The sequence below is a fragment of the Cryptomeria japonica genome, chromosome 6 (genome assembly GCF_030272615.1).
Source record: "Cryptomeria japonica chromosome 6, Sugi_1.0, whole genome shotgun sequence".
Lineage (NCBI taxonomy): Eukaryota > Viridiplantae > Streptophyta > Pinopsida > Cupressales > Cupressaceae > Cryptomeria > Cryptomeria japonica.
In genome coordinates this window covers 424,225,433-424,248,133 of record NC_081410.1, presented here as the reverse complement: position 1 = coordinate 424,248,133, position 22,701 = coordinate 424,225,433, and the positions used below count along the sequence as shown (strand labels likewise).

Below are 22,701 nucleotides of genomic sequence, written 5' to 3'. Positions count from 1 at the left end.
CCTTATTCCCATCTCTAATCGAAGCCAAAGTTAAAGGACATAACACGGAGCAGATATAAGCACTTGAAACATTGAAATAAAATCTTACCGAACAAAGTTATTTCTCTTGCATGAGAAAGAACAAATATAGGGGAAAAAAATACAACATAATGCTATATGGGTGAATATGTGAAGGAAAAAAAAAATACAACATAATGCTATATGGGTGAATATGTGAAGGAAAAAAAAATACAACATAATGCTATATGGGTGAATATATGAAGGACTAGTCTTTTCCCCAATGCAACGCCCTACAAACAATACTGCCTGGGCTTCCCTTGGCCCCAATACATATTTAAGAAGTTTCGTCTTTTCATGGATTATCTACAAGTCCATATATGTGATGCTTCAATTTGTTCTTCCCAATTAGTATCGCTTCCTTTGGTCGACTTAAAAACTACTTTGTAGAAATTATAGGCTCTCTAATCATCATGGAGGTTTTTTGTTTCTAATCCACTTAAGATGCATCAAGTATAAGATCAGCATATAACATTGCACACGAGGGCAACTTTTTAAAATTTTCTAATCTAACAAAACTGATTTTAGTTTAGTCCATTGCCCAATGATAGCGATAGATATGAGCTATATAATAACATGGTTTATAACAATAACCCCCAAAAAAAAACGGAAAAAGCAAACATGTTATCTCCTCTTTGGCAAATGCATTGATTTGACCAAAGCGTATATTCTTGTCTACCACAATATAACACAAAATTAATTTCTTAAAACATTATAACCAATGCAGATTTCAATTTACCGGTTGTTGTATTTTAAATTTATTACTCTAAAGAATAATGTGCAAATGTTCAAATTGATGGTTGATTGCAATGCAGGGAAAACCTTGTGATCAACAACACTTTAATTTCGCTGCTTAGCTCAGAACCACCAATTGAGTCAGAATAGCAAATGAATTTGAATTTCGATCGCCCAGACATGGCATGCCTTTTTTGTTTTTACTTCAATACCACCATTCCCTTTAGATAGTATTATGTCATGTCTTGCACTGTTCACATGAAATTTGAGAGACGTGAAACTTTATTTTGAAAACAAAATAAATAAAATGAATCTTACTAGAAATTTGGTACATTACAACTTGTTCGGCATACCATTAAATTAGCTAAAGGTGCCAGTGTCACATTATATGGAACAGTTATGACCTCTAATACAAACAAATGTTTCATTAACTTAGCGTTTAGCGTCAGTTTTTCTTCTTCATGAAGAAAAACATGTCAAAAGAATATCCAAAACCTCGTCACAGCTTCTTTGTGTCTTCCAAAGAACAATAACCAAGCAACAGTCAAATTGTTTTAACAAAATTCAGGCATGGTTTCCAGCACTCATCACTTCAACTAGATTGTTGCAATCACCGTACAGAATGTTTTGGAGGATCAGCTTCAATCAGAAAGTCTTCTTGAAATGGTAAAAGACTCCAAGTTCATGTAAATCATATCGCTCTGTGGTAGACTGCGTAGAAAACGATAATCACTTATAAGATAGTTTAGTAAAATACAATTGAATCTGTACAAATGAAATTAGTTAAGAAAAAAACACATACATAGGTTTAAAAATCTAAATGATTTACCGCGTCCTAATCTCCAATGTATCCAAGACGATGAAGAACAATGGCAAGAAGCAGCATAAAGAATGCAAAAATGAGAACTGGCTTTCCTAACATCCAGTTTTTCATATTTCGCAAATAATCAATTATTCTCTGGAGCCTTGCTGCCCAATTCATCTGCATACACAACATTTCAATCAATTTTACAAAATATATAAGCTACTGTGCAATGCCAATCATTCTTTGGAAACAATTAAGATTATATTAATTCATGACAATATTTACAAATTACAACAATCAGATATCTAAAAAGCTTCGGGATTATGCAATACCAGTTTATCTAAATCATCGGGAGAAAGAGAGGCCATTGCATTTTGTGCTTTAACTGCATCCTCACGTGAAAGCTTAAGCCCAAACTGTTCGCCCATACTTGCCATCGTCTCAGGGCTCATATTTTGTATCATTGTTGTAAACATCTACAAAAAAAGAACAAACCGTATATTACTTAGAAGTAACAAACAACTTAAAATCAAACTTTCACAATCTTTCAGAATCAAGCTAAATTTCCCGTTTAATCACAATTAAGGCAACCTCAACAATATGACCCTGTAATGTCCCCACTTTGAAATAGAATTTAATGGTAAATAATAATAATATTAAAATTTAAATTCAAAAGAATAAAATTAAAATATAAAAGAATATTATTAAAATTTAATTAAGTTAATGAATGGTCAAAAGACATGGAATGAAAAGTTGCGACTCCCTCAAACATGAGATATAAAAGGGGGAAGAGAACCTCAATTGAGAAAGGGATAATTTGGAAATCAGAAGTGCAGATCTGATTGTGAAAGGTTGTGTCCCTTTCAAAGGGCAGAAATAATGAAGAGTTGCACTCTTTCAAAGGGTGCTAATGGTGAAAGGGGGTCTCTTGCCAAAGGGCATACATTATGAAGAGGTGTGACGTCTCCCTCACATTGAAAGATATAAAGGAAAGGAATCAAAAGCTTCCAATGATATTACCATGGAGGCAGTAACATCCTTGTTCTTGGTGGTATGCATGGGGATGTGCTTAATATGTATTCTTAAATTTTAATATACAAAGCCTGATAATGTGCTTATGCAGAATTTAATAGTAATATTAATATAGACTGCAATATGTATGACAGTCCTACTTGATTTCATATACATTAGAAGTTAGTGTACTCACAGCCCAATTACTTAATCATTTCTAATTCTTCCCTATGGAGAGGCATGGTGTTGTTAGCGAGAGGCAGAGTAAATCCATCCCAAAAATAGATGAGCCCCAAGAGTGAATGGACTAATCATCCTGAAATTTGGGCTGCATTATGAGCCCCATGGGTGAATGGACTAATGTTCCTGAAATCTGGGCTGCATTATGGAGATGGTATCATCGCGCCCTAGACAAGCAAGTCTCCCATCCAGGATTAGAAATAAGAAGGGATTAAGATTAGGCCTGAATAAGGACAATACCTAACTGTACTATGAGCAACCTTAGTCATTAATTCATAATTACTGTAACAAAGTGAGTAGTAATGTATCATCGTGCCCTAGACAAGCAAGTCTCCCATCCAGGATTAGAAATAAGAAGGGATTAAGATTAGGCCTGGATAAGGACAATACCTAACTGTACTATGAGCAACCTTAGTCATTAATTCGTAATTACTGTAACAGAGTGAGTAGTAATGTATAATTCCCTTTGGGAATTGACAGCCTATAAATAGGGGCCATTACAGACCCTAAATTCTACTGCTTAATCAAGGGAAAGAGTGATATAAATCATGCAAAATTGATTTAAAGCATTTGCACCCAATATAAGCTGTAAAAAAATTACTCGATTGTGAGATAAGTGGACTATTACAACTCTAAAAAGGAAACTCAAAACCCAATTAGCATTTTAGATTATCGTCAAAATATAATTAGACGCAACTGTTATCTTGTTTTCCAGGCACTGCCTGTGTGACTCTGAGGAGTAACCTTGTGTTCTCATTTTTTTTGTGGATGTGTAAATATTTTTAATTAATTGAAACTGATGCACAAATCAATATATATATATATGAATGAATGAATGGGTCTAAAAGGAGTCCTGTTCTCATGAAAGGGGCCCATAGGACATTTAACAGTGACTCAATAGGCTGTAAGGACCAATAAGTGGACACAAAGACTTGCCTACATGGAATCTGATTGGTCACAAGTCGATAGGCCAACCTATGCATCCCCATATGAACTAACTGGATAGAAAAAAGCATAAAAAAGGAACCAAAGGGTAACGAATGATGTCAAACATGTATACTCTACCCAAATGCACATTACAAGTATTAATGGCAATATATCAAATCTGTTAAATTCCATTTTAGTATTCCTTACAACACTTGGTCCTAAGGCTAGCAACTTTGTAGAAGATCCTTCTAGAAGGGTGTACTTTTTTCTTTATCAATGAAAGAACTAGGATTTTTAGCTTGGCCCTAGCTCCAAGTGAGGCCACAAATGGGGGCCTCATCCCTAGCATTAACACTCGGTCGTTCTCTAACTCCTTGGCATTAATGCCTAGTCTTCTCCTCGTATCTCCTCCAACACCAACACGTCCTCCTTATATCTCCAGCAACACGTCCACAATGATAGCCCATAAGTGGCATGAACACCATCAAGCAGGGATTTGAACCTTGGTTGTACCATTAACAATGCAACCACTTAACCATCACACTACAGGTTGAACCCCCTTCTAGAAGAGTGTACTTACTTCTGAAGGCCTGTTTCAGTTTCTTTTACTCTACATTAGAATAACATAAAATTGTTAAAAGATAAGGCTTACAGTTGTAATAAAGTCACCTTAGTGGCAAGTGTTTTCTTTCCCTTTATTTTAGTTTTGCTTTTTCGCTTTAGCTAAGTTGTAATGTTTATCTATTTGGGTGTTTTCATTTTCCGATCTCTATGTAAGAAGGTGAAACTTTTTATAATCAGAACCGGTTAATTAATAGAATATTAAAATATTGTGTTCTATCAATTTCTACAATATGGTATCAGAGCAGGGAGTCACGTGAACTTACTATTTGCCTAGTAAAATTCGTGGACTATTTTTGTTAAAAAAATTGCAAGGTTTTATTGCATTATCAGAGCTGTTTTTTAATGAAAAATTGCAGCATTCTCTAGTGGAAAAACATGAGTTTTCATTCTAGAAAAATCACAACTAGCGGTGGCTGAAAAATCACAAGGTGGAAAAATTTCTTGTAAAATCATGTCCATATCTCCCTGAATATCATGACTTCTACTAAGAAAATTGTGACTTTTTAAACTAAAATCACATGAGTTATTTTAAAATAAAAACCGTGACTATTAGTTAAAGAAGATCACTCGGATCTTTTACTAAAAGTCATGAGAGTTAATTTGTTTGTTGAAATCACGCAGTCTGGGTATTGTCTTTGAGCCAAGACTGGTAGAAAATTGACGGCTAGGGCATCTGTGCAGGGTTTGCCACGGTTCAGGCACATATTTTTCTATTTCTAAGAAAAAAAAAAGCAATCAGAGTTTTTAGTTAGGCAACTACAGTTTTTACCAGCAATTTTTTGACGTTTTTTTACAAAATTGTGGAGTTTCTTTGCGGATAGGGTTTTTATGAGCAGATTTTTCTACAGTTTGCAACCAAGATGTTCTTGAAATTGTGTTAGGGTTTGAAGATTTTCAATTTTTATCTGGGCTTTCTATATTTTTCAAAAATGGAAACTTTGCTGGAAAAATATTTTGGTTTCAAATTTCATGCCTAGAAAGTAAAAATCCAAATGCGATTAATGCACAAAAATTATGGGGTATAGTTAATGGAAAAGAGATACTTTTAAGTTTTACATATGCTAGTAATGTACTAGAATGACAGAGCAGAGATGATAAAGCCAAAGCAATTTGGGAGAATTTGAATACATTATTTGGAGCAGCACTATTTAACAAAATCATATAGGAAATTTGGGAGAATTTGAATACATTGTTTGGAGCAGCACTATTTAATGCAAAATCTCTTTAAAGCTTCAATTGTTCAAGTTCAAGATGGTTGACGGAGCCACTATGTCAAGCCATGTGAATAATCTAAGGTCTCTTCTTCGACAACTAGCAGAGGTCAATGTTGTAGTGCATGATTAAGATGCTAAGGCTATTTTACTAAATAATTTGCCTTCAAATTCAGCGATGTAATCTTTTACTCTTAGTCAACTTTCTTCTAAAAGTTCAGAAGAAAAGAGAACTATTGAAGGAGATACAACAGATGATCCTGAACCTAAGGTAGCATTATACTCAAAATAGTAGAAGATCTAATAAGGACAATAGAGGGACAGAATGCTACTATTGAAAGAAAATGAGCCACACGGCTTGGAAATGTAGACTTCTAGCAAATGATATTTTGAAAGGAAAACTCAAAGGAGCTAATGTAGCCATTGTTGAAAATCCTCCATATGTTGAGAATGGTGAAGGAAAAGTTTCTTTTTATGCATTCTAGAGAAGTCTAGCTCTTTGAAGACAAGTAGGAAGCTAGCATAGACAGCTCAAAATGGATGGTTGCGCAATTAGCTTAGGAGTTTGTGATCTTGGGAGTCGTACCCTTACAATGGTTATGAGACAACTTGATTGAGCTCAATGAAGTAGCTTAACATGCATTGTTGTCTAATGGTTCGGAAGATCTATGATTCCGGAAGAGTTTGAGGAGGTGGTAATCCGAGAACTCGAGAATTCTTCTAGGGAGCTACACTTTTATGAAGGTTCAGAGCAGCTTGATTCAGTTCTACTTGGTGTATGGTCTGTTTTCAAAGACAACCTTCTAAAGAATAATATTAGTTTCAGTGGAGTAAGGCTTAGCTGTTTTTAGATTTTTTTTTCAGCTTTCAGTGGAGTAAGGCTTAAGAGGGGTTATTAGAATAATATTAAATTATTGAAAGATAGGGCTCACAGTTGTAATAACATCACCTTGGTGGCAAGTGTTTTCTTTCCTTTTTTTTTTAGTAGGTTTGCTTTTTAGCTCAAATTGAGTTGTAATGTTTATCTGTTTGGGTGTTTTCATTCTCGGATCTATACTTAAGAAAATGAACCCCTTTGTAGAAGATCTTTCTAGAACAGTGTACTTACTTCTGAATGCTTCTTTCAGTTTCTTTTACTCTAACCGGTGCCAAGCTCCATGTTCGTATGCCCTCAACAAGTTTAGATTACATATCAAAACTGTTACACTTACAAAAAATTATAATAAAATTATGTTTTACTGTTCCTTACAACAACTTTGTACTCAAGCTGGCAACTTTGTAGAAGACCCTTCTGGAACCACTTACTTCTAGAGGCCTGTTTCAGTTTCGTTTACTCTAACCAGTGCCAAGCTCCATGTTCCAATATCCACACTAAGTTTTAATTGTATATCAAATCTGTTACATTTACAATTATTTTACTGTTCCTCACAACGACTTGGTTCTCAGGCTAGCAACTTTGCAGAAGACACTTCTAGAACAGTGCATGCACTTGCAAAGACCTATTTCAGTTTCTTTAATTACCACCAAGCTCCAACCCTCACCAAGTTTTGATTACCTTAGTGCATAAGTTGCCATTACATTTTGTTTATAATCTCATACGCCATTCTAATTACTGAATAACGTACATAGTAAACTCATGAATGGTAGGAAGGATAACCAGCCATATAATCCAGTTTTAGTATTAACGATATAATATGAGCCAAGATCCAGTTTTAGTATTAATGATATAATATGAATATTATAATATGAGCCAAGATCCAGTTTTAGTATTAATGATATAATATGAATGTTATAATATAATAGAGAATAATGACATAATGAGAAATGAATATTATAAGATAATGGATAATAAGAATATTATATAATAAGGATCCACCTGATGATGTACGAAGAATTAAGATTAATTAAGAGGACATTTTAATAAAAAAATTATGTGTCTACACAATGATCATATGACAGCTTTTGTTTTCGATTTAAATATTCAATATATTGTTTATATATACAAACCGCAAATTATTTGTAGGGTTTGAAATAAAGCATCGTTTTTAAGGTTGTTTAACTAAAAACAACTGTTAAACAACCCTAAAAACAACATTTAGGGTTTTTAACTTTTAACTTTACTTTTATAATTGTGGTTATTTTTAGGTTTTTAAATTTATTTATTAAATTATTTTTAAATATTTATTTACAAATCTGCATAAATAGTTGATTTTCTTGTTTTCGTTTGGCTTTTGTGCATCCTTTGCTTTTGGGCCTCATGTGATTAAGATAAACAAATATTAAAACTTATTACGTATAAATTATTATTGGTAGTCAAATTAGGACTTCATCTATAGTGTATCCCTTGCTTTTGAGCTTCATTGAACCTTAAGTAAGAAGAAGTAAATAACTAAAACCTTGCATCTTGTTAGCCCTTGCAATATGTATGGTTTAAAGTTTAAACCATAAATTTCATTTCTTGCAATGTGACCATGAGTTCTGCCAGCATAAGTGGCAATGAGGATTAGAAAGTTGGGAATCCAAATGCTATAATTGAATTTCAGGCTCAATGTCGGAAAATTTTACCAAAGGTCACCTAGGAAATGCCCCTTAAAAACAATTTGCAACCAATTACAAACAAAGCCTAACACATCAACGGGCACTATCCTATGGAAATGTCATTTTTGTGGCCTTCAATTTCAAGGCAGCATTACTACAATTAATGCACACATACAGTTGCTGCTATGGCAATGACGGCTAGTAGCACTTGCCAAGGGCAAAGATAGATACATTGTGGAGTACTAATGACAATGAACACGTACAGTTGCTACTATGCCAATAAAAGCTAGTAGCACTTTCCATGGGCAAAGATAACTAAATTGTGGAGTAGTAGTGACAAAAGACACCTGCAATTGCTACCATGCCAATGAAGGGTGGTAGCACTTTCCGAGAGCCATGACTTCCTCTTTTCCATCTATTGCAACAAAGCCTAAGGCTAGTGATGATTCAAACACAGTGATAGAGTAGTATGATATTCAAATGAAAGATGAAGCAATGACAGCATTAGCAATTTCTTCTTTGCCAATGGCATTCCGTTCCATGTGACCCATTCTCCTTATTATGAGGAGATTATGGCTAAGATAACAAGTGCAAGGCCTTCATATATGCCACTAAGAGAGACAGATTTGATACCCACAATCTTAGATAAGAACTATCAAAAAATTAATATCCTAATGGAGTAAATGGGCTACCTAGGTCACTAATGTATGCAATATAGTCATGGATGGGTGGATGGACATTAGGCATCATCCCCTCATCAACATCATGGTCACATGTTCAAAGGACCTTTACTTTGTGAGGGTTCTTTTAGTTTAAGAAGACAACATCCAAATGCTCGATGCATTTAATTTCAGATATGGCTTGAGGTGGTATTTGCATGAAGTACAGAGATGCTTCATGCTGTTGCAAGGTTAGAAATTGAATGAGTTGACTTTTACATGCTTGAAAATCCTTTCCTGTCATGTCCCTTCTGCTCAAGGGGGAGTGGCATCCATAGTATTATAAAATAAAAGTGTTTTTATACACAACACTAATAATATTAAAGATTAAATAATAAACTAAAATAAAAATACCAAATATAAATTGAGCACCAATATTTGGGCCTTTAGAACCTAGTTTCAAACAGGTATTTTGTATTTACTATTTAGTGGAGTTGTGGTTTCTTATTTGTGACATCTCATTTGGCAAATTTTCTGGAGAAATTCACATTTTTGCAATTTTGCACTGCTTGGGAAAAATCAGTGACAACTGGAATGATGAAAACCTTGCCATTGTTGTGCCTTTCTGAACAAATCCCATATCAGGGTTTGCAATTGAACCTGCATCTTAGCTATTTTCATATTTTTGCAATTGTGACATCTCATTTGGCAAATTTTCTGGAGCAATTTGCATTTTTGCCATTTTGTACTGCCTGGGACAAAACCCTCAAATCAGCGACGACTGCTATGATGAAAACCTTGCCATTGTTGCGTCTTTCTGAACAAATCCCGTATCAGGGTTTGCAATTGAACCTACATCTGAGCTATTTTTGTATTTGTCCAGGTGAGCGCTGTTGTCAAAAAAGGAGAATCTGAACCTAATGAAGCAGCAAATGCATTAACCCTTCTTGGCAATCAGATCTAGGTTGTTGGGCAGGTTATTCACCATCTTTCAGGGTCTTGTGAGCAGTTTACAGAGGCACAGTCACAACAGAAAATCCCAAGGACAGTGCTGGAAGCATCTTGCAACAGTTCTGTTACCACCCTAGGGCCATTTTGAGGCAGCAGTTGACAAACCAAAAGCAGATCTAGGGCAATAGGATAATATCAATCTATATACAGCACTTCTGGGTGGCACACAGAAAAAACCTAGTCTATCATTGGCAGATCTAGCGCAAAAATTCTGTTGTAGACTTATTTGAGAGATGTGAGTTCTAGTCCTTGGAAAAAAAGCCTGCACTATTTACGTATGCTAACTTGGTCCAAAGGCTTGCAAGTTGGAACTTGTTGGAAGACCTTCCAGACATTTTTTCCTTGCTTTCAGTGGCCTGTATCAGATTGGATTCTTCTATACAGATTTGGGACTGTTATTGTAAATTGCAAATTGAGAATAAAATTATAGATGTTATGATCTTGGTGTGTTTATGAGGTTAGTGGTCCTAGCTGTTTTATTTGTGATCAATACATCTTATATTACACCAGCATGACAGTTACATTAGATTAACATCACAACTGCAAATAAATCACACATTAAAAACAAGTAAGGCAAGCATATGATCCTTTGCCCTAAGCAGAACAAATATCCTTCCTCAAACAATTTACTCTAAGTTTACAATGCATGTCTAGATTCCTTTTAGAAGTATCAACTCTTCCAAATGAAGTGAGGATATTCATGAAGAAGAGTTCTGTATCATGTCTTCTAAGGAAAATCCATGGCAGACTACCTTATCAAATGCCAACTGTTATTAGAATATTTAATTATATTTTAGTCACCTATATTTAGTTCCTTGTTTAATGGTCATTTAGCTTTTTAGTTAATTAGCTTTTAAGCTTTATTTAGGATTTAACTTTTTAGTAGTTCACTTTAAACGACTTGTTCTTAATTTAGAACATCGTCCTTGTAATCTCTTTATATACGCTTGTATATTGTTGAATAGATTATCCGATTATTGAATCATTCATTCAATTTATTTTTCATGGTATCAGAGTGGGTCGATTGGATTCTTTAAAGTTTGGCGAATTTTTTAATAAAAATTCATGGCCTTCTTTCTGGTATATTTTCCAGATTTTCTTTATTGTTTTTTAATAAAAAAACGATTTTGCTTTTTGAAGGTTTTTCGAGGGTTTTTGGTTCGTGGGCGAATTTCTTTGTGTTGGGCAGCAGTTTAAGTTTTTTTTAGGGTTCTAGAGATTTTCGGGCCTGCAACTTGGAGGTTTTTTTTTGCAGATTGAAAATTTTCCTAGGGTTTCTGCAATTTTCGACTAGGGTTTTGACCCTTCAGTTCAAGTCAAAATTTTATTCTAGTTACAGATTCTTGGTGGATTTTTCGAGACCTCAACTGGGTCGTCGTCAGATTTTATGGGTGCATCGTTTTCCGTGCCTCGATGTTTGGGCCGTCAGAGCTGCATTCTGATTTCAGATTCTTGGTGGGTTTTTCGAGAGATTTTTTGGGTTGGTCTCAAATTTTCCTAGGTGCCTCGTTTTCCGTGTCTTGAATTTTGTGCCATCGAATTTGCATTGGAATTTAAAAACAGTCTGCGATTTCTGCTAATTCTGTGGATGTCGGGATTTTTGGTGTCTTCTGGGCGATGTTTATGTTGTACATTCAACCTAGGGTTTCTGCCCCTATTTTTTTATTTTTGCATTTTTTGGAAAAAAAAATCGTCAATATTTTCTGGTTTTTCTACAAAAAATAACAGAGGTATTTTTTTATTTTCTGCAAATTATTATTTTTTTTTAATTATTTTCAGGAAAAATTTCAGGTTTTAAGTTTGCAGAAAATTTTAATTTCTGGGTTTCTTCCAAAAAAACAAAAAATCAGATTCTTCTAGTCTCTTGCTTTCACTCAATTAACTTCGATCAACCTCGGTTTTCGCGATGGCATCTCTGACCAGCATCATGTTGGAACACAAACAAAAGTTCAACAATTGCCACAACCCCTGGAAACAGTGCATGTTCACGATATCTGAATATCGTTGCATTGATCAAATTGATTTAGGCTAGACCTCGTTCTACAGGTCACAGGGTTTTCACATTTTTTTCCTCAAAAATTGTTCACAGGGTTTAGAATTTTTTCCTTCAAAAAATTATTATCTGTCATCTGCAAAGCTTGCATGGGTTTTCTGATTTTTCGCCATAAAAAATCATGGGAGGGTTTTGCTTGATTTATTTCTCAAAAATCAGGGTTTTACCACATGATGTCTGGTATTTTACTACGTGATGTTGTCTGGTGTTTTCCCGCATGATGTTTGATGTTTTACCGCATGATGTTTGGTGTCTTACCATGTGGTGTTTTGGGTCTTGCCATGCGAAGTTTCAAGGTTTTGTTCGATTTTTTCCACAAAAATGATGATTTGTATCTTCATTTTTGGAGGGTTTGCCGATTTTTCCTCAAAATCATGGTTTCAGGTTTCAGGTTGGTTACCCAACGTCAGGTTGGATGGATTCTGGTATTCTTGGTCATTAACATTTTTCAGATCCAGAAGGGTCTCCACCGCAGCAAAGTGTTCTTTTCATTTGTGATCAAAAGACCTGCAGTGTCTTCTGTAGGGTAGTTAGTAGATAGAATGACCATTAAGGGAGGGTATTAGAATATTTAATTATATTTTAGCTAAGTTACCGAATCAGCAAAAAATCCTTGCGTTTCTGAATCGGATTCGGATACACACGTCTGTAGAATCGAGCTGGATACGATATTCTTGAGGTGGATTCGTTTGGAATCATCCAGCAGCATACTTGGCCATTCCAACTCATACAAGGGGTTTTCACAACGATTCCAGTGGTCAACTAAAAATTTTCACAAACTTTTCTGTAACTGTTTTACCATAAACTATATGATGACAACCCTAAACAACAATATTTTTCAATGTATTTTTGCAAGCAGTAGCAGATTAGCAAGACTTTGATGGCATGGTTTGCATGCATTTCACGAGACAACTCTTTTGTTCGGGTTGCACTTAAACATTTCTTCCACCCTTGCCGTCGGAATATCTATTGTCTTCCATTCGAACAACTTCAATCCCAACAGTAGCCGATGGGGGGTATTCACTCTTCCATCCATTCGAATAGCCTCCCATTGGGATGGTCGGAGATTAAACCAAATGTGCGTTCGACGGAAGTGTTTTCTTATTCTCCTTTAATTACTCTATATAAGTTTTAACTTTAATTTTAGGTTTTTAATTTATTAAAATTTTATTAAATTTAATATCGTTTATTGTTTTATTGTTTTATTTTTTTTTATTATTATCATTAAGAAGCTTACAATTATTTTAATGAATTCTATAGTTTATTAAGTTTAAACTTAAATTAATTATATTAAATTATATTAATTAATATTAAATTAAATATTATTTAATATTTATTGTTAATTTTATTTATATTACTATCATACATGTGTTATTTTATGAATGACCTATTAAGTAGTATTTATATTAATAGGTTTTGAAAAATAGTGATAGGAATATAGTTCTACTTTTATTTTGTTAATATTTATTATTAATATTTAACATGTTTAAAAACAAAATAATATCAAGTAACTTTATATTAATATGGTATTAAGATAATAGTTAATAAAATTATAAATTTAATATAATATAAATCCATATTATTATGACACTAAAGTTTTAGGTATTAAATATGTATATATTTATGATTTCATATGTTTATTAAAGAGGCATACCCAAAACGTACCCAACCCCCTCCAAAAAAATTGTCGTATCCGTGTACCGAAACTACGTACCCGTACCTGTATCTGTACCCGATTCGGTAACTTAGCATTTTAGTCACCTATATTTAGTTCCTTGTTTAATGGTCATTTAGCTTTTTAGTTAATTAGCTTTTAAGCTTTATTTAGCATTTAGCTTTTTCTTTTTAGTTAATTAACTTTTAAGCTTTATTTAGCGTTTAGCTTTTTAGTAGTTCACTTTAAACGACTTGTTCTTAATTTAGAATGTTGTCCTTGTAATCTCTTTATATACGCTTGTATATTGTTGAATAGATTATCCGATTATTGAATCATTCATTCAATTTATTTTTCAACTGTTTGTAGGTGTCTCTGATCATCCAGTCCCTCCTAAATAACAAACTTTCTAGGAGAAAGAGGCAATAGATAAGTACAAATTCTTACTGCAACCACGTGCAAAAGGTCCCAGATTATGCAAAATTTCAGAAAACCTGCCCTCTTAAAGTTTAGCAGCCATACCTTTATGCTAAAGCTGCTTTTATGGGAATATAAACCCTAAATGAGGATAAAACTGCAGAAACCTCTTGTCCCATGTGCACCCTTAGCTAGTGGGTCTGAGATTCTCTCTGAGGTTTCAATTTTTCAACATCCATTGTGACTGTCTGCTTGTGCATGTTGCCCAAGGATGAAGAATATTGATTATTATCTTCTCTAGATATGTGATGTTCAGCAAGTTGCTATCCTTTTGAGCCACTTGAGTAAGCTAATAAACTCTAAACATATTTTGAATTGAAAATATATCCATTTTCATTGCATGTAGGATAATATGCATTTGAATTTTGGGAGTTCTTAAGTAGCTTCACCCAAACCAGCTCCAATTATGGGCAGGCTCTAGAAAGAAAGGATGGAAATGTCAGGTTCGTCGCAAACCTCTATCCTTATTTAGAGGGCAAAGTAAATCTAATGTGTATCCCTGATTGGAATATATGGGCTGCAGAGGCATAGATTGAGGCATCTGTTTGGGCTGTTGAATTATGAATATCAAAGTACTATAGATCTCTTCAAGTTCTAGTTAGTTGTTAAAAGTTTTCTATGTTTCTTCTCATTCTTCTTTGGTAATAATTTTGTTGTGTTTCTTTCCAGTCTCTCTTGGCAACTTATGGAAGGTACAAATCCACAAAGGCCTTTGCATTAGATTACCAAAGTCTTGATAAGTAATACATGATTATAGAAACTTGCATTGTATAGAATTCATCTCTGTGTCTTGCCTTCTTTGTTCCACTTCAATTATGTATAAAAGAAGCTGCAGCTTCATGAACCATTTCATGAACTGTAGATTTATACTACTAACAAAATTCAGAATAAGTGTCCCAAATAAGAATGCAAATCCAACAACTAACAATGTACTGTAGAATTATGAAAATTGATAAAAGCCATAAATCTATAACAGCCTTGGGAACAGATACTAGGGGACATCTCATAAACATTATTCAGATTATAATAGTCATACAGATAAAATCTATATCCTCTGAAGTTATAAAAAAGGAAATTTCACATACCTGTCTCGTGGCTGGATCCTTCATTTGATTTCTCATTTGGTCCTGTATTTCTGTGGACATATCAGGCATGCCTGAGAAGGGTACACTTGGATTAAAACTTGCCCGTGAATCCCCAATCTTATTCACATTTGTCTCAGACTGCATAATCTCTTCTGATATAGATCGTGAAGTTTGGGAACCTGTTGTTGAAGTTCTCCTGTTCGTGTCATCAAATGGAGATGAAGTATGGTTTTGTGTCTGGAAGGAGGTAGACATTTTAATCATTTTCTGGAGTTCATCTGGTGACATCCTACTAAACATCTCAGATGCTGTCTTGACCATTTCAGAAGTCATTTTCCCTCCACTTAAAGCAGCCATAGACTCTGGGCTGACGTTGGCCATCAAACTCTGCATGTTCCTGGGTAATAAAAACAACGTCAAGCAAAGATATAGTTCAAAAGTAACTAGCCAATATTAAGTAGAAAAACAAATACCATGACTGCAGGACAAATATAGCTTGAATGTGATTGCTAATGCATTTCGATTTTTAATTTTTTTAGTATGACTCTCATACACATTGCAGTCTATATTAATATTATTAATATTACTACTAAATTCTGCAATAAGAATATTATCAGGCTTCATATATTACGCATACATATTAAGTGCATCCCCATGCATGCCACAAAAACCAAGAATGTTACTGCCTATAACTTAATAACAGTTCTGATCTGATCTGATCGATGGTCATTTCGATTTTATTTACGTAAGGGACAACCATCATTAAAAATGAAAATTTTTAATGAGGATCACAAGACCAGGCAGTCTATGGGACTGTTGACGTGTATTTTGTACACGATCATACACAGAATAAAATACCCAAAGACATCTTATCCTCTCTTGAATAAAGTCTCTAACTGCTGAAGATTTCGCAAGAAGGATCAATTAGGATGACTCCAATGTTCTGGTTAGTAGGGTCTCTACGTGTGGATAAGCACCAGTGGTCGTTGTGATTTGTTGTGTCCTCAAGGGGCCTTACGTTACCGAAGTTTTTGCTGAACTAAACAAACTTTTACAAAAAATAACAAAAGGATAGGGTTTTGCAAGAGGTCTAATCTAGTCTAACCCTAAGAATGACTTCATGTGGACAAGATTTGGCAAGATTCAACCAACTTCAATATTGCCATAAAGTAACAACTCAATTGAAATTGATGCGATCTTCTAAGGTAACAAATGGTTCTTCAACACATCAAAGATCAAGGACACTACCACGAAGGTACATATCCAAGATACAATAACGATTGAAGGTTAAGTGATTCGAGTATTCTCCAGTCGACCACGCAAGGCGTTCTTACAATCAGCAAGAAGCTAGTGGTTTGGAAAGCGAATCCTACCAAAAATCAAGTCCAACACTTTGTCCTTCGAATTAACACACTACTTCGATTGAGAAATGATTCAAGGAAAATGAACAACCATGAAGATAACCAAGAGAATTGCAACAAAACACCATAACTTCAATATTTCATTGATCTCAAAGCCATCATGTAAAACAATTGTTTGAATTCTTTCTTCAAAGCTCAATCTTGCTACAAAAGTAAATTGCTTCTAAACTCTAATCTCTCTCTAATACTGATTTTCTAGCTATCTCTCTAATTACAAAATGAAATGAAATGAGGGTATAAATAGCATCCTCAATTACAATGAATGGTCCAGATCAAAAGCAGATCAATGGTCAAGATCATGACACCTAAACCCTAATTAGGGTTTATTACAAATAGCCCCCTTTTTACTGAACAATATTAAATGCATAGCCAAATATTAAATTTGGCACAAAAATCTAGGAGACATAGACCAATGACAATTAAGGTGCCATGTCATCTATAACAACCTCTCATCTAGAATCTTATTCCCTTTCCAATGCTCCTTTTTAGCATATGCAATGAATCTTGACACGATTCCTTCGATTTCAGCAATTGGAATCTCGGGAAGATTCTTCATTCTTTCTTCCAAGTGGATGACCTGATCAAATGCATCTAGAAGGGCTGCGTCCCATGTAAGTTCAAGTTCTTTAGTCTTTTCAATTAGGAGCATGGTAGCAAACATCTGGTCCTGTTGCTCATTTGTGATATTAGCGTCTTTGCAAAAGATGACCTTGATTCTATCTTCTAATTCCTGCAAATCCACATCTGTCTCAACTTCGATCCTCCTGCCAAGAATGGTACGTAGTACCTCAAATACTCTATCCTGGATCGGGTTGATCACCTCCTCAACATAACCGCATCTAGTACTGATGTCCTCAAAAAGAACTTCCTTCATCTGGAGTAAGGTTGACCACTAAAGTAAACTGTGAGGTCCTCCATCCATAATCTTTTCCTGTGCTAAGACCTTCCTCGATGTTTGTCTGATTACTTTCAAGACAGGAATAACAACATCTTTGGTATGAGCAAAAGCAGCTACCGTTATCATCAAATTGTGGATGATCTCAAGAACCTGAATAGCCCTATGAATAGTCTTCATCATCCTTGTTGCAAATTCTACGGCAACTGTATGAGATTTGTCCATCCAAGTACTCATACGCTGGACCATACTCTTGAATCTCTCTGCCTCACCAATTGATTGAAGGGGGAGTGTCTGTATGGGTGATCTTGCTGGATCCTGACGTCCTAAAGGCTGATTGAGATGACTGAAATATGTTCTCCATGCACCGACCTCTCTCTCAAGCTTTCTACTCTTCTCCATTTCTTCTCTAAGCTTGTCCTTCAATGCCTCAAAGGAATCTGTGGCATCATCTAGTGTCTGCTCGGCTGTGGATGGACCTAGCTCAAATGTCTCTACATCATATTCCTCTGCTAGGATCTCCCCTTCATACTTGTCCACCGCCGGTGTAGCTATCTGTAATTTTCTGGATCCAGTCTCATCTCTAATCATCTTGGACATCTTGGTAGCCTTCCTTTTCTCTGTCACTTCCTGGGAATGTCCAACAAGGCTCTCTAAGTCAATTACATTGTCTTTGTCCTCAATCACGATCACTTTTGTTAATCTTTCCTTCAACCAATCTGGGATGGCTGATCTTGTCTCTCTAACCTGAATCTCCTTATGCAATGCTTCTTCTTCTCTGGGAGGAGATGTTACTTCGTCATTGTTCTTGTCTTCATGTAGCTCGTAATCTTGGAGAGATCCATCTGGTGACCCTTGCGGTGCCTGTCCCTCTTCCTGCCTATCATTCTGTACCATTGACTCCATAGACTCTTCCACTTCAAGTGTCCTCTTCTCTTGTCGAGAAGATGTGCCGGATGAACGATCTCGGTTGGCCTCTTGCTTCTTCTTGGAAGATTCTCTCTTTCCAGGTCTCTCTTTCATCTTCGAGCCTCTTGGATGGAGATTGCCTTCACTTGCACTTCGAAGGTTGCCTTCACTTGAATTTCTATGATTAGGATTGCCTTCGCTTACACTAGCTCCACCTTCGGCTGGTCTCTCCTCCAAGGTGAAAGTCATAGCTATGCCCTGCACTCTCAACTTCTGATGCTGCACATCAACCCATCTGTGGGTACAAGACAAGACTGGAGTCATCAAAGCATCTAGATCCACGACCTCGGGCTCATTCCAATCTAACCTCACTGATTTGCTTTCTCGATCATAGGATGATTGGAGATGTCTGCCACTGTCCTGAGCTTGGTCGGCCACTCTGTAAATCCTGCATTTCCTGATGAAATCCAAAGGCAATCTAGAATGCATCTTCCTTTTTACTTCAAGATCATCTAAGAGATTCATCATAAAATCTTCTATCTGGAACTCATGCTTAAACTTCCTACCGACTATCTCCTCTATATATCCATGTGGATCAAAGCTTTCTCTTAAAGCAAAGGATGAAAAAGAATACAAAGCTAACTCCTTCTCTGCGTCATCCATGGCTAAAGCATTAGGACATACCTCAACTGAATTGCCCAATATGATAGGTACGGGAACTCCATTTCCATGTCTGTGTCTGAAAGCCTTCGCATAAGCTGCCAACTGTCTTGTTACCTCAAGTAACACTATTCTGTCTGTCGGATATCTCGGCAACATGTATGGAGGTGAAGGACATCCATGAACTCTGATATAAGTAAACTTCGGAAATTGGATAAACCAAGCACCGTACCTCTTCACTAGTTCCTGTGCATCCTGAGATAATCTGTTGTGAATCCCACCTTGCAACGTCCTTGTGATGTTCATCGTGAAGGTATCATTAACTAACTTGTAGTTGTTTCCTGGCGGATGATGCAAGTGAACATAGGAATCACAAACTCTGACCTCGCCGGGTCCTCTTCCAATCACTCCTCTGTGAGGTAGTCCTGCGTACTCAAAGCTCCTAATCAAAGCATATATGACGTATGAACTCATGTGGAAGGACTTGGTAGCTTTTAGTCTCCTCAACTGTACGTCCAAGCAATGGCTAATCATTCTAGCCCAATGAATTGTTCCTTTACCCTGAACTATCACCTGAATGAAGTAGAACATCCACTTCTCAAAGTAGAAGGCCTGAGGGGCTCCTGTGACTCGGTTGAGCATTGTAATCAAATCTCTGTACTCCTCCTGGAAATCGATCCTATGTGGTGTGTTTGGTACCTTGCTCAGGCAAGGGCGACTCTTGAGTAACCAGTTCTTGTTAATGATGCTTAGGCAAGCATCTGGATCATCTTCGTAAATTGACCTGGCTCCTTCTATACTCTTATAGACCATATCTCTGTGCTCTGGAAGATGGAAAGCCTCACTTATAGCCTCTTCTGAAAGATAAGCTAAAGTGTTTCCTTCCTTGGACACGATTGTTCTGGATTGAGGATCATAATGACGAGCACACTCGATCATCAACTCATGGCACTGAACTGCTGGAGGGAAGCCGGCCGCCTTAATGATGCCACTTTCGATTATCCTCCTGGCGACAGGTGATGGCTTGCCAATGTAAGGGACCTCTCGAAACTTCTTCGTGCTGAAGTTGCCCAAGTTAGTATCTCCAATGTTGCTCCACTTCGACACGATCTTGGTCTCCACTTCTTCGGTCTTTTGATCTTCCTTCATGAGAGCTGGACGACTGGTGGATGCTCCCGCCTTCGAGGTCGCCATACCTACACAACATTTCATAATAAGTAACTAGATATTGCAATGCATAACATAGACTAGATTAATTTTAGGAAACTTCATGATAAGTCTTTGAGTTATCATTTCCTAAATAACGATTGAGCTATTGAAATTCAAAATTTCAAAATTCAAAACTTGAAGCAATGACGATCAAAATTCGAAATTAAAAACAAGGGACCACATCGCCATACCTCACTTGAGAGCTAACTCTAAAATGCAAAATGAAGAAAATCGCCTAGGCAAAATTAAAGTTTGAAGCCCTTTCCACGTGAATTCTCAAGCGAACGTCCTTCCTATCAACTCGCCACCCTTGGGGATGTCTTTGACGTGATCTTCAATGTCCTTGGCAAGTTCGCTCAATATGGAAACTAAGGTTCGCACCTCCTTTGATGATGCTTGCGCCTTCCTTTGCTAAATTCGCACTCTCTAAACACAATTCGCACTTCCTCTTCCAAGATCACATGTGAGATGATAAAATGATAATGTGAAAATGAAAATTTTCACCCTCCCTTTATAAGCGCTCACCTCATATTCACCTCTAGGCCGACTTTGCCAAAATAAAGAAATTAAAATGATTTTTAAATAAATAACAAAGGCCGACTTTTACAAAATAAATCCAAGCGCTCCATTTTTATAATAATAAATTAATTAATTGCCTTTATAATTAATTTTTCGATTTTTAAATAGGCAAAATTAATTAATTAAATGCCATCGCTTTTTAATTAATAAACTCGATTTTTAAATGGCAAAAAATCAATTAATTAATGTTTTAGCACAATTTTAAATGCTATTTAATTGAATTTTCAAACTTATCGATTTTTAGCATTTAAAATAAATTCCAAAAAAATGTTTGGCGCCAAAATTGGAGGAAAGTAAGGACACAAACCATTATCGCCCTGGTCCCTGACTGAGGGACAGGAGCGAATTACCATCTTGATCTTGATTCTTGTGCCTTTGACGTTTGAAACCATCATCTCCATGTCGAATTTGGCATTTTTACTGGGAATTTCGAACTTGACTAACTTGACTTTGCGAATGAGTGCCTCTGTGACCATTATCGCCCTGGTCCCTTGGTGAGGGACAGGAGCGAATTTGGTGTTTTCTCCTTGATCTTGCTTTTTAAACTGCCAATTTTTATCATAAGGCAAACAAGAACGTTGTTTCTTCATTCTACCTTTACTTCACTTGGTTTTTACAAGGCACTTTGATGCTTAAATGGATTATCGCCCTGGTCCTTTGGTGAGGGACAGGAGCGATCCCTATGCTCTTAGCCAAAATTCTTCGTTCTTAACATTAACTTCTCGTTTGTCGCCTTCGAAATGATATCTTTGATCTTGTGTACCTTGGCTTTGACGTGACCTTGAAGGAAATGAGTGATTTAATGAAAATCGCCCTGGTCCCTGACTGAGGGACAGGAGCGATATAGCTTCCTTGTTCAAATTGATCACCTTTTGACACTTAATTTCTTTGCATATCATCTTCTTAAGATACCTTTGATATTTTGTGACCTCGCATAACCTTGTCTTGGCATGATTTTTGAATGGATTGGCAAATATAGTAAATATCGCCCTGGTCCCTGACTGAGGGACAGGAGCGAACTTCAATGTCCTGGGCTCATGCTTGCTTTCATCAACTTGCCATTGCTTTCATCGTGTAAAATGAAGTCCTTTGATCCCTCTTGGTCACTTGATACGCGATCAACTTTCAAAATCTAAGCCTTTGTGAAGGTTTCGCTCTGGTCCCTGCCTGAGGGACGGGAGCTATACTGAATTTCGCCCTGGTCCTTGACTGAAGGACAGGAGCGATCTTGGGCTTTTAGTGCAAAATCTTCATCATATTAACTTGTAATTGTCTTCAAAGTGCAAAACGATGTCTTTTACTCCCTTTCAAACATTTAAAATGTGAATGGCAATCCAAACTTGGCCTCATTTGAACACTTTCGCTCTGGTCCCTGCCTGAGGGACAGGAGCGAACTAGGATATTTGGTGTAATTCTTTCAATATTGGCGACCTTTGATACTTCGTTCTTCATTGAGACTCTTCAAAATGTCCTTGCCACCCTTCACCTTGACTTGGAGTGGTTTGAACTTGGAGGAAAGGCATCATAACTAACATATCGCCCTGGTCCCTGGCTGAGGGACAGGAGCGAATTTAGACTTGTAGGCTCCATCACACTTTGCCAACTTCCAATTTTATCTTCAACGGTCTCGTTATGCATCCTTTCATTCATTCATGGCTTGGAATTCATTCAAACTTGGCGAGAAATTGACCTAAGGCAAAAATCGCTCTGGTCCCTGACTGAGGGACAGGAGCGCCTAGGCCAATATGGAGTTCATCAGGCGTCTTGCAATCTTCAATTTGTATTCAACAGGTCCATTTCACCTTCCTTTCTTGCCTTCAAACTTAAAACTTGCTTGCCTTTGCCTGAATTTTGCCTTATGAAGAATTTCGCTCTGGTCCCTGGGAGAGGGACGGGAGCTACACTGAATTTCGCCCTGGTCCCTGACTGAGGGACAGGAGC

The 22,701-nt window shown here is 36.3% G+C and overlaps 1 protein-coding gene across 2 annotated transcripts in view; it reads right to left on the bottom strand.

Moving 5' to 3' along the window:
- Positions 1-1,091: 1,091 nt before the first annotated feature.
- The window catches only part of LOC131043018 (outer envelope protein 61), a 33,240-nt gene continuing 11,630 nt past the window's right edge, over positions 1,092-22,701 (bottom strand). Inside the window, exons 9-12 of one of the 2 annotated variants that reach the window (XM_057976367.2) lie at positions 15,088-15,484; positions 1,930-2,073; positions 1,595-1,774; positions 1,092-1,503 (exon numbers count right to left, since the gene is read on the bottom strand). In XM_057976367.2, the coding sequence (XP_057832350.2) occupies positions 1,628-1,774; positions 1,930-2,073; positions 15,088-15,484 (688 nt within the window). In that variant the 3' untranslated portion in view covers positions 1,092-1,503; positions 1,595-1,627. The remainder of the gene's footprint in view (positions 1,504-1,594; positions 1,775-1,929; positions 2,074-15,087; positions 15,485-22,701) is intronic. The other variant, XM_057976366.2, reaches the window with a different exon arrangement.